Source organism: Salmo salar, chromosome 21 (assembly GCF_965601325.2).
Source record: "Salmo salar chromosome 21, fSalSal1, whole genome shotgun sequence".
NCBI classification, from domain to species: domain Eukaryota; kingdom Metazoa; phylum Chordata; class Actinopteri; order Salmoniformes; family Salmonidae; genus Salmo; species Salmo salar.
Window position 1 is genome coordinate 13,303,953 of NC_138311.1, and position 13,548 is coordinate 13,317,500.

Consider the following 13,548-nt stretch of genomic DNA (forward strand, 5'->3'; position numbering starts at 1 on the left):
TAAATACATCTAAATATGTCTTTGAAACAATTTATAGAAATACTGTAGAATTCCATTAATTCCTATAGAGGACTGCTCCTTCCGAGGAGTACCAATATGGCTTTAAAGCCTCTCATTGGCCAATACATAGCATCAGTAATCCAGAGTGTATGCATCATCGTATAGGAAACAGCGTAAACCAAAACATGCACAAATCCCAAGTATTTTTTTCTTCTTCCAGGAACATCTCCTAATAGGCCAACCACATAAATCACAATTATTGAGTAGTTTTTTACATTTATCACTTTCTAAAATGTATGTACAATACAACTTTATTAAGACCCTAGCTGGGAAATACACTTGGCCTATTGCTGGCCCCTACACACATACAAAGAAGCTCAAAGGCAAAATAATCGATCAAGTAGGCCTACAAGAGATCATGATTAGAAACATTCAATGGCAAGATAATGGTACAATACAGACAGTCAATCAAGTACAACGTGCTGGAATGTCCTAATTTGGAGGACTTGATCTTTTTACGGTGCATAGCTACATGCATAACCACCTGTGCCACAAATTATGTGGGTAGAGGCAGTATAACATTCACAGTCCATTATTACTGCATGGGGGGGAATCCCAAATGCATTTCTAGTGTTTAATCAGTAACACTGTACCTTTGCACCAGAAAAAGATCAAGTCCTTCAAATTGGACATTCCAGCACTTTATACTTGATTGTCTGTCTGTATTGTACTATAATCTTGCAATTTAACTATAGGTTACGACCTGAAAAGCAGTCATTACTAGTCGTCAATGAATTAAAACAAAGGAAATTAATATTCCAAGGAGGTGACCTTTATTCAAGGAGTTAAAATCTGATTACTTTTATTGCTTTGTCCCGTGCAGTAGTTTATACATCCACTGTGAGTGTTGACCATGGACCATTACTATCATGTAGAGTTGAATATTTTCTCGTTATTTTACTGTAACGCCCTGGCCATAGAGAGGGGTTTGTGTTCTTTATTTTTGGTTAGGCCAGGGTGTTACATTGGGTGGGCGTTCTATGTTATTTTTTCTATGGTTTTGTATTTCTTTGTTTTGGTCCGTGTGTGGCTCCCAATCAGGCACAGCTGAAGTTCGTTGTTGCTGATTGGGAGTCACACATAAGTAGCCTATTTTTCCTTTGGGTTTTGTGGGTGAATGTTTTCTGTCTCGTTCATGTTTGCACCTGACAGTACTGTTTGGCTGTCGGTTTTCTTGTTTTTTGTATAGTGTTCTTTTGTCGTTAATAAATTCCTGAAGATGAACACTAACTCCGCTGCACCTTAGTCTACTTTCTCTTCAGACAGCTGTTACTTTTCTCCTGGGTAACCCGGTATTTCCCGTATCATTCAAAACCATTATAAAGCATATAAAAGTCTGAATTTGATTAGAGCTTTGATCCGCATGAAAATCCAAACCTGATGCTACCTGAGTCTGATATTAAATAGTCTACATTTTATGAGCCCCACATGAACAACATTTAATGAGCACAAGCCCAAAAAATATCAAATGATTGTACTGTAATCCAATACATACAGTGAGGGGGAAAAGGTATTTGATCCCCTGCTGATTTTGTACGTTTGCCCACTGACAAAGAAATGATCAGTCTTTAATTTTAATGGTAGGTTTATTTGAACAGTGAGAGACAGAATAACAACAAAATAATCCAGAAAAACGCATGTCAAAAATATTATAAATTGATTTGTATTTTAATGAGGGAAATAAGTATTTGACCCCCTCTCAATCAGAAAGATTTCTGGATCCCAGGTGTCTTTTATACAGGTAACGAGCTGAGATTAGGAGCTCACTCTCCTAACCTCAGTTTGTTACCTGTATAAAAGACACCTGTCCACAGAAGCAATCAATCAATCAGATTCCAAACTCTCCACCATGGCCAAGACCAAAGAGCTCTCCAAGGATGTCAGGGACAAGATTGTAGACCTACACAAGGCAGGAATGGGCTACAAGACCATCGCCAAGCAGCTTGGTGAGAAGGTGACAACAGTTGGTGCGATTATTCGCAAATGGAAGAAACACAAAAGAACTGTCAATCTCCTTTGGCCTGGGGCTCCATGCAAGATCTCACCTCGTGGAGTTGCAATGATCATGAGAACGGTGAGGAATCAGCCCAGAACTACACGGGAGGATCTTGTCAATGATCTCAAAGTAGCTGGGACCATAGTCACCAAGAAAACAATTGGTAACACACTACGCCATGAAGGACTGAAATCCTGCAGCGCCCACAAGGTCCCCCTGCTCAAGAAAGCACATATACATGCCCGTCTGAAGTTTGCCAATGAACATCTGAATGATTCAGAGGACAACTGGGTGAAAGTGCTGTGGTCAGATGAGACCAAAATGGAGCTCTTTGGCATCAACTCAACTCGCCGTGTTTGGAGGAGGAGGAATGCTGCCTATGACCCCAAGAACACCATCCCCACCGTCAAACATGGAGGTGGAAACATTATGCTTTGGGGGTGTTTTTCTGCTAAGGGGACAGGACAACTTCACCGCATCAAAGGGACGATGGACGGGGCCATGTACCGTCAAATCTTGGGTGAGAACCTCCTTCCCTCAGCCAGGGCATTGAACATGGGTCGTGGATGGGTATTCCAGCATGACAATGACCCAAAACACACGGCCAAGGCAACAAAGGAGTGGCTCAAGAAGAAGCACGTTGAGGTCCTGGAGTGGCCTAGCCAGTCTCCAGACCTTAATCCCATAGAAAATCTGTGGAGGGAGCTGAAGGTTCGAGTTGCCAAACGTCAGCCTCGAAACATTAATGACTTGGAGATCTGCAAAGAGGAGTGGGACAAAATCCCTCCTGAGATGTGTGCAAACCTGGTGGCCAACTACAAGAAACGTCTAACCTCTGTGATTGCCAACAAGGGTTTTGCCACCAAGTACTAAATCATGTTTTGCAGAGGGGTCAAATACTTATTTCCCTCATTAAAATGTAAATCAATTTATACATTATTGACACGCGTTTTTCTGGACTTTTTTGTTGTTATTCTGTCTCTCACTGTTCAAATAAACCTACCATTAAAATTATAGACTGATAATTTCTTTGTCAGTAGGCAAACATACAAAATCAGCAGGGGATCAAATACTTTTTTCCCTCACTGTATATGATATAGGCTACAATACATTACGCACGACAGAAAAACAAAAGCCCATAGATGTAGCCAGCTATATGCTCTCTTGGGTAAATAAATGAAACTAGCTCCTGTAGGTAAAATCTTTTTTAGTGTGAACTGTATTACTGTACTGTATTGTATTATACTGTATTATATGGACTGGAATTACGCACATCGTTCAAGCCATGATAAAGCAGAAGAGAACATGCAATTCTGACAAACCACATGTGGGCTACAAAGTTACAGGCTAGTGAATTTGATTTTAATTTAGAAATATGATAGGGCCTATTTGTATAATTTGTAGGCTGATGCATATACAGTATATACCTTTCATAATATTTCCCTAATATTATTAGCCTACCTCCTCTTTCTCTCTCTAATGTTGCTTCCTTCCTCGCTTTCAACAACTAAATGAAATAAGTTGTCCTTATCTTATCATTCTAATGTCATCCTTGAATAATATAGGACTAGAATTAGATACAGAAGGCCTTCACTTGTCTTCACAAAGATTGAATGGTTATGGGTCTGAATATAGAACTGCTATAGCCTACCGCTATCGCTCATTCGCTCTTCTTTCAAACTACCCGTGAGTTCTATTGGCTGCTGTATTTAACATTCCGCAAAAAAAGCTTGCTTCCATTTTCGAATAGACTATTGGTATAAGAAATGCTAAAAATAAAATATGATCCAGCAAGCTATTCTAGTCTAGCTTTCCTGCATGGGACTCCCAAGAGCTAAGGAACATTTAGTAATGAGAGGCCAGCGGAGCACAGGTACTTGCGTATTGCGCAAGAGACAGAGGCCATAAGTTAGAAGTTTATTATGCATAACCATCATTAATTTGCTAAATATAAGGCTAATACTGCATTGAACTCATTACCTAAAAGAGGTAGGCTAGGACATCTATATATAGGGCTATATATCAATATTGAACAGGATTGTCTGTTTTGGATGCTATTTGAATGGAGTTGATGGAGAGAAAGAAAGATAGAGAGTGTTCGGGCATGCACTGATTTAAAGCAAGATATTTGAGTGACAGGCTGTTTTAAAACTCTGCAGCTGCAATTAAACAAATATTAATATTTTCAATTCAAAAACAAGGTGACCCCTGAAAGCCAGATGGAGATCGGTAAATTTGACGCGCTTTCGGCCTTTATATTACTGTGTCATAGGCTACGCTGCGGCAAATGTAGGCCTACCTGTGACAAGAAAAAAGTGATCATGGTGATCATGATGAGATGATAGCTCTACATGCATTGTGAACTGTGTATCATACTGAGATTTGCTGTCTGTCATCGCATATCATTTAACAGTTCCATTTCACACCATGCTGTTCATATAAAAAATGTATAAAAATGTACTGGTTTCTCGCAGTTATTTATCCCGGGAAAAGGGAGTGGATAAATCTCATTAACCGGGTTCCCACTATTCAACCCTACTATCATGTAATGAATAGCACTATAAAAGTTTAATAAATTATTATTTATTATTATTACCTACAGGTATACTATTACTCAGTAGTAAAGACAGTTGAAAGGGGGAAATCATATTTTGTTTAACCCTTTTTCTGGTGGAAAGGCACGTCAATGAAAATGTGACCATTACACCTTGGGCTCTAAGTGCAAAAATATCAAATTGGTAAACTAATGAAAACACAATAAGTGATTAAAGCGATAATAAACATTTATTATTTGTACAAAACTTGTTCTTGATAGCAGGGCATAAGACACTATATATATATATAAAATAACATACTAACATTACTTGTGCACGCAGACACAAACAGAAAGCAATACTGTGCTTACACAGAAGTAATAAAGATGTCAATTTATGAGTAGTGATATAACAAGCTGGATGTACCACTGCATGTAATATCTACTTTATGCTCAAAACATAATATTATACCTTTGTATTCATGACAAAGGGCTCAAAGACAATACTAACAGTTGGGTAGAAGAGCAATGTATTGTGGTCAGATGTAAGAGAAAATTACACTTGTACAGGGATTCAGTAGAGATTGTTGGCCACTAGTCGGAGAAGAGTGAGTTACTTGGCATACTCTGCAGGTCATCTTGTGTTACTCGGAGTACGGAGATCTCATCTGTAAAAGTCAAACAATGCCCATAATAGCAGACGCCAATGCAACTACAATATAAATATTGTTTCTGCAGGTTCAGTCCAATCACCACAGAGAATTACAAGGAGTCTTCACGATGACTCAATTATTTTACAAAGGAACATCATCTTAAAAGCCATATTTAAGGTCAAAGCCAGAGCAGAGATAAAGTCAACCTAGGCTTCTGAACCTAGTTCATCTCCAGAGAGTTTTAATACCTTGCCGCGGTGTAGCCTTGTCCCAACCTGTACATGACGTGTTCTATAGCCAACTCTTCTATCATTACTATACACCATACACCAAGTCAGTTGTGGTCAGTGCTGTTTAAGCTTTTTTATGCGCATGGCCTTATTTCTATTACAGCATATTGGATGACTGTCATTCATATTCCATTCACCAAAGCTCGATGTAACATCAATAGGCTTAGGCTACTACATGACGCTCAAATTTTCCCTATACCCATCATGAGGTTGCTACAACCTAGCCTATGAATGAAAGTTTAAAACGTCGGTGCACAGGTCGAAAGACAAATTGGAGTATTCAAGGTGGCAGACAGTGACACATTCAATACCGCCTTGCACACTCTAGCTGATCTAGGGTGTAAACACTAGTCCAAACAGTTGCAGACAAGAGTTTGTATTGGACAAATTCAGGTAGGTTTAGCCCCGTTTTGTTCGGCTTCCTCCTCTGAGGAGCCTCCACTCATACAAGTGTAACAGAGTTGAAAATGCATTTCTTGTATTATCACCAAAATTGAGACAAAGGTTATTGTATACCACCTACTGGCTTAGAGAGGCAACTGTGTATCTGCAATGATGGAAGAGTTGGCTACATTAGATAGGCCTACAGTTTGGGACTAGGCTAGCTGCAGTGTGTCTGTTTAAGATAGGGCGGTTACTGTACTCACGGCAGTCTCAATCTCCAAGGGGCTGAGGTGCTGGGTGAGCATGTCAAACATCCCAGGGGACATGGGGGGTTCTGGGGAGGAGCAGGGGGGAGGTGTGGTTCTAAGGGCGGGGGCGGCAGCAGTGGAGAGAAAGAGAGAGAGATATAAGTCAAGGGAATGGTTTAGACTATAGAAACAAAGGATATCTAACATAGCCTAATATTTCGGATACACATCTTCGGCGCAGGTCTGCATTCAACTCCTGGTATGCACAGATTATAAGGTTTTAACAAACTTAAACTTAAGTACTCACTGCAAAGTTGAGATGGGGATCAGCATAGATGGTATGTATGGAAACACTGCAAGAAGATACAAAAAATAGGAGATTATGGGCATGTTAGTAAACAACCATTCAAATTGTTGGCAATATCAACCCTGCTTCCCAGTTCCAGAACATTTGATTGTCCAGTTGTGCTGATGATTATACAATGTTTGTATAAAACATTCCCCTGGCGTTGGAAGAACATTCCCAGAACACATTTAGTCTTTTCTTTAAAAGGTTCCCAGAATGTTTCATTAGGTTGTGGGAACAGTCTGGTGGGAACATTGTGGGGACATCACAAAATATATGTTCCCAAATCACAAAAACGTACCAGTTGTGCGGATGATTATACAATGTTTCTTTTAGGGTGCAAAAAATATTCACTTGATGTTACAAGAACCACATTTTTTACATTCTTTCAAAGTTCCTAACAAATTTCTTTAGGTTGTGGGAACAATGTCGGGATATGACAAGAGATAGGTTCCCAAAACACAAAATCTGTCCAATTGTGATGATATTCTTAGAATGTTTGTATCAGGGTGCACAAAACATCCCCTCAACGTTCTTTGAATTGTATTCGTATTTTCCCAGAATGATAAAATTAAGTTTTGAACAGTCCAAGTGTCACGTCTACTCTCGCTCCTGCCCTCCGGCGTTCGACGTCGCCGGTATAATAACCACCAGTCCTGGGATCCATCATTACGCACACCTGCAGGCTTACCTGGACTTCATTACCTCACTTATTACCTCCCTTATATCTGGCACTCCCTTAGGTTCTTTCCCCAGTCAGTATTGTTTATGTGTTTCATGTCTACACACTACTCGTGTTTGTTATATTGTTCAATGTTCTGATTATTATTAAACTCACCACCTGCACTTGCTTTCCAACTTTCCGACTTGCTTTCCGACTACACTACCGTTCAAAAGTTTGTTGTCACTTAGAAATGTCCTTGTTTTTTAAAGAAAAGCTATTTTTTTTGTCCATTAAAATAACATCAAATTGATCAGAAATACAGTATAGACATTTTTAATGTTGTAAATGACTATTGTAGCTGGAAACGGCTGTTTTTTTTATGGAATATCTACATAGGCGTACAGAGGCCCATTATCAGCAACAATCACTCCTGTGTTCCAATGGCACGTTGTGTTAGCTAATCCAAGTTTATCATTTTACAAGGCTTATTGATCATTAGAAAACCCTTTTGCAATTATGTTAGCACAGCTGAAAACTGTTGTCCTGATTAAAGAAGCAATAAAACCGGCCTTCTTTAGACTAGTTGAGTATCTGGAGCATCAGCAATTGTGGAAGGCCAGTTGTATTGCTTCTTTAATTAGAACAACAGTTTACAGGCTCCAAATCGCCAGAAACAAATAACTTTCATCTGAAACTCATCAGTCTATTCTTGTTCTGAGAAATGAAGGCGAAATGAGAAATTGCCAAGAAACTGAAGATCTTGTACAACGCTGTGTACTACTCCCTTCACAGAACAGTGCAAACTGGCTCTGACCAGAATAGAAAGAGGAGTGGGAGGCCCTGGTGCACAACTGAGCAAGAGGACAAGTACATTAGTGTCTAGTTTGAGAAACAGATGCCTCACAAGTCCTCAACTGGCAGCTTCATTAAATAGTACCAGCAAAACACCAGTCTCAACGTCAACAATGAAGAGGCGACTCAGGGATGCTGGCCACAAGGTATTTCTCGCACTACCCCCCAGGGTATGGAGAGCCTTTATGGAGAAGCTTGAGGTCACGATCAGCCTCACTTCTGGGTATAGGCCTCAGTCCAACGGGCAGGTGGAGAGGATGAACCAGGAGCTGGGGAAGTTCCTGAGGAGTCACTGTCAGGATCGGCAGGGAGAGTGGGCTCGATTCCTTCCATGGGTGGAGTACGCCCAGAACTTGCTATGTCACTCCTCCACTGGGTTGACCCCCTTCTAGTGTGTTCTGGGTTTTCAGCCGGCCCTGGCTCCGTGGACCCCAGACCAGACCGAAGCTCCTGCGGTTGATGAGTGGTTCAGGTGCGTAGAAGAAGTGTGGAGCGACGCTCGCGTGAGACTCCAGCGTGCCGTCCACCATCAAAAGGAGCAGGCAGACCGCCACCACAGTGAGACCCCTGTGTACCACCCTGGAGATCGTGTCTGGCTTTTTACCAGGAACCTCCCACTCCGCCTGCCCTGCAAGAAGCTGAGTCTCCGGTTTGTGGGGCCGTTCAAGGTTCTCCGGAGGGTCAATGACGTGACGTATAGGTTACAGCTTCCCAGTGACTAGCGTATCTCACCTTTTTATGTCTCCATTCTCAGGCCGGTGGTTCCTGGTCCCCTAGCTGATGCTGTCCCCCATGACACCCCCCTGGACTATGCCGTCAGATCTCTACTAGACTCCCAACGTCGTGGGGGTTGGCTCCAGTACCTGGTGGACTGGGAGGGGTATGGCCCAGAGGATATTCTGGATCCCAACATCATCCGTGATTTCCACCTTCACTGCCCGGACCGGCCCCCTCCTCATCCTCTAGGCCATCCCTCTGGTCGGCGTTGTCCTGTGGCTGAAGGGGGAGGAGGAATACTGTACGCCTATTCCCGCTCCTCCCCTCCTGCATTCGCCTTCCCTGGTATACTAGCCACCGGTCCTGGGATCCATCATTACGCACACCCGGCATTAATCATTACGCGCACCAGCACGTCATCATTAGGCACACCTGGACTCCATTACCTCACTTATTACCTCCCCTATATCTGGCACTCCCTTAGGTTCTTTCCCCAGTCAGTTTATGTGTTTCATGTCTATACATTACTCGTAATTGTTATATTGTTAAATGTTCCGATTATTATTAAACTCACCATCTGCACTTGCTTTCTGACTCCCGGCATATACGTTACACCATGGAGGTTTCTTTCATGTGTTCGTGTTATCTTACTGTTGAGGAAATTAGTTGTACAACTCATGTGGAAACACATATGGAAATTATTCGGAATCACATGACAATCCATCAACATTAACTGAATATTCCAGGAATGTTTCTTTGAACAACTTCTATTGCACCAACATTTTATTGCCGAAGTATGTTCAGGGAAAGTTAGTAGAACCAACATGTCATAATGTCACACTGTAACTTTATGAGACCATTGTAGCAATATTCCATGCTTGTTGGTGTTTTGAATAACATATCCATCAACATTAGCAGAACGTTCCTGTAATGTTTCTTCAGAACCACTTCTATTGCTCCCACATTTTGTTGCGGTAGTATATTCTATGAATATGACCGGAACATTGGGTTACATTCCCTGGCAACCTAATGAGAACCTTAGGGGAATGTTCTGTGGTAGTTTCTACAGATATTGTGAAGAACATTTTAGTGAATGTTAGGAGAACATTACAAGGATAATTAATTTCAAAATGTTTTTAGAAAACATATTTGGTGATCAAAAACATTCTTTCAATGTTTGTGGGATGTTATCATCCTAATGATAGCTCAAACCCTAACTAGAATTTAATGGGAATGTTAGCTGATGTTGTGGGAAGGTTCCCAGTTTGCTGGGCTGCTGGTTGTTATCAATACACATAATTGGTTGTTAGGCCTATACAGGATCTTAATTTGACCACCCGGTTGCTGGATAAATGTTCCTGTGCCACAGGAAATGAAAACTTGAAATGTACTTGAGGTTTAAAAATGCTTCCAACGTTTGTAATTTCAACTTTAAAATGTCAGACTTGATTTGCCAAAAAAAATTTTTTATCAATCTATACTAAAATGTATTAATTATAATCCACAAAGTAATTCACATTTATTTTTGCTGCAGGATTATTTTCCTGCTGTGAGAAACTGGTCAATTCAAGATCCTATACCTGGGAAGGTGTCTCGGATGACATCTCCATTAATGTTAGCGAAACGTTCCAGTAATGTTGTTTTCTCAGAAGCAATTTAACCTGTTAGGGCTAGGGGGCAGTATTGACACGGCCGGATAAAAAACGTACCCGATTTAATCTGGTTACTACTCCTGCCCAGTAACTAGAATATGCATATAATTATTGGCTTTGGATAGAAAACACCCTAAAGTTTCTAAAACTGTTTGAATGGTGTCTGTGAGTATAACAGAACTCAAATGGCAGGCCAAAACCTGAGAAGATTCCATGCAGGAAGTGGCCTGTCTGACAAGTTGTGTTTCATCTTGGCTCTTTTTATTGAAGACTGAGGATCTTTGCTCTAACGTGACACTTCCTACGGCTCCCATAGGCTCTCAGAGCCCGGGAAAAAGCTGAACGATATCGAGGCAGCCTCTGGCTGAAACACATTATCGCTTTTGGCCAGTGGCCGATCAGAGTACTATGGGCTTAGGTGCGTGCCCGAGTCGACCGAATGCTTTATTTTCTTTCGTCTGCTTACCTAAACGCAGATTCCCGGTCGGAATATTATCGCTTTTTTATGAGAAAAATGGCATAAAAATTGATTTTAAACAGCGGTTGACATGCTTCGAAGTACGGTAATGGAATATTTAGAAATGTTTTGTCACGAATTGCGCCATGCTCGTCACCCTTATTTACCCTTTCGGATAGTGTCTTGAACGCACGAACAAAACGCCGCTGTTTGGATATAACTATGGATTATTTTGAACCAAACCAACATTTGTTATTGAAGTAGAAGTCCTGGGAGTGCATTCTGACGAAGACAGCAAAGGTAATAACATTTTTCTTATAGTAAATCTGACTTTGGTGAGTGCTAAACTTGCTGGGTGTTTAAATAGCTAGCCCTGTGATGCCGGGCTATCTACTGAGAATATTGCAAAATGTGCTTTCACCGAGAAGCTATTTTAAAATCGGACATATCGAGTGCATAGAGGAGTTCTGTATCTATAATTCTTAAAATAATTGTTATGCTTTTTGTGAACGTTTATCGTGAGTAATTTAGTAAATTCACCGGCAGTGTTCGGTGGGAATGCTAGTCACATGCTAGTCACATGCTAATGTAAAAAGATGGTTTTTGATATAAATATGAACTTGATTGAACAAAACATGCATGTATTGTATAACATAATGTCCTAGGTGTGTCATCTGATGAAGATCATCAAAGGTTAGTGCTGCATTTAGCTGTGGTTTGGGTTTATGTGACATTATATGCTAGCTTGAAAAATGGGTGTCTGATTATTTCTGGCTGGGTACTCTCCTGACATAATCTAATGTTTTGCTTTCGTTGTAAAGCCTTTTTGAAATCGGACAGTGTGGTTAGATTAACGAGAGTCTTGTCTTTAAAATGGTGTAAAATAGTCATATGTTTGAAAAATTGAAGTTTTTGCATTTTTGAGGTTTTTGAATAACGCGCCACGGGATTCCACTGGCTGTTACGTAGGTGGGACGATTTGGTGCCACCTACCCTAGAGAGGTTAATTGAATCCAGACATGATTGCTGAAGAACGTTTAGGGAACGTTATTGGAACAATCATGCCATAACGTGAAACTATAACTTTAGGAGAGCATTGTGGGAATATTCCCTGCTTGTTGTTATGGGAGTTCTTAATAACATCTCCATCAACATTAGCAGAACGTTTCCATAATGTTTTCTCAGAACCAATTCTATTGCTCTCCCATTTTGCTGCGACAGTATGTTCTAAAAACATTACTGGTACATGGTGTTATTACATTACTTGGAAACCTAATGACAACATTTGAGGAATGTTCTGAGGTGTTTGTTAAAGATGTTGTGCGCAACATTTTATTGAATGTTAGGAGAACATTCCAAGGATAGTTCAAAAAAAAAAAAGAAAAAATACATTTTCTTATCAAAAACAATCTTTGAATATTTTGGGGTTGTTATTATCCTAATGTTAGATAAAACCTTAATTAGAACTTCATGTGAATCTTAGCTATTGTGCTGGGAATGTTCCTAGTTTGCTGGGTTGTTTATGAGCGATAATTGCATGTTGCACACCAATTCCCAGTAACTAGGTAACACACAGTTAAAAACACATCACCACCTAACAATGAGTAGAAAATGATGCAATCCCATAACATACTTACTCTCACTCACAGAGAAGTTGCTGGAACCTAGGTGGTCAGAATTATTTTATATACAGTACAAACCAAAACCCTCTCCATCATAAACATGTCTTGGCAGACATCTTGCCTTTGTTCTGCTGGCTGTTGTAAAGTCGTCCGAAGGCCTCGTCTTTGGGGATGTCTGGGTAGAGGAACTTTAGTGGGTTCTCAGGGACCTCTCCGTCTGTGATGACCTTGTAGTCTCGGATAATGTCGGCAAACGGGAGAGCGCTGAGGCGTGATTTGGTGTACGGCTCCACCGAGATGAACTTGGCCTCTCCTGTTGACACAAACACAACCAAAGCGCCAATCAGAGTTAAATGTTTACAGAATCAATGTTAAAGACATTGTGGAAGTTTAGATGCTAATTGTTTTGTGGATTTCAATGTTGACTGCATGGTTCAGATAAAATATGAATCAATTTATTATCTTATGAAACCAAACAAATCACTAGTTTTGGGCAAACAATATGATTTTACTAATGGGTGTGGGGAGGTGTGACCCTTTATGTCTAATCAGGTAACTTCTGGACAATTTTTCTCTCCATGTAGGGGTCCCCCTTTGGCTCAAGAGCAGATGCAAAAATTCCAAATAGTGAAGATAATTATTTCACGACACCACAGTAATTTATAGCCGAGCAGGCCTCACCACTATCGGACTGCTCCACCCAGGTGAAGGTGATCCCACCCAGGTGGCTCTCGCTGAAGCGCAGCAGGAAAGTCCCAGGCTCCTTGTCCTTCAGACGGGCCCTCTCAGTCTCCTTACTGACAAAACCCATGATGCAGCTGAAGGAAGCACACCCAAAACACACCATCAGTTACAGCACCTTTACATTATTTATTTTACACCCACTGATTTAACAGTACACTGTGGTCTAAAGCCCTGAGTAGTGAATAGATCAATCCAGTCCATTAAATTCATTCAAAATGGAACTGAACCTAATGATTCACAACTGACATGAAATTGTACTGAACACTGTAGTTTAGCAAAAGGTAGCTTAAGGATCAGCAGTGGGGTACACAAAGCAGAGGAGTGTCCACA

At 40.7% G+C, this 13,548-nt stretch overlaps 1 protein-coding gene across 3 annotated transcripts in view; it reads right to left on the reverse strand.

Moving 5' to 3' along the window:
• Nucleotides 1-4,821: 4,821 nt before the first annotated feature.
• stat4 (signal transducer and activator of transcription 4) overlaps nt 4,822-13,548 on the reverse strand; it is a 40,124-nt gene continuing 31,397 nt past the window's right edge. For all 3 annotated transcript variants that reach the window (XM_014163961.3, NM_001173670.1, XM_014163960.3), the window contains 5 exons: nt 13,156-13,292; nt 12,596-12,787; nt 6,472-6,517; nt 6,180-6,279; nt 4,822-5,257 (listed from right to left, as the gene is read on the reverse strand). In XM_014163961.3, coding sequence (XP_014019436.3) covers nt 5,234-5,257; nt 6,180-6,279; nt 6,472-6,517; nt 12,596-12,787; nt 13,156-13,292 — 499 coding nt within the window. In that variant the 3' untranslated portion in view covers nt 4,822-5,233. The remainder of the gene's footprint in view (nt 5,258-6,179; nt 6,280-6,471; nt 6,518-12,595; nt 12,788-13,155; nt 13,293-13,548) is intronic.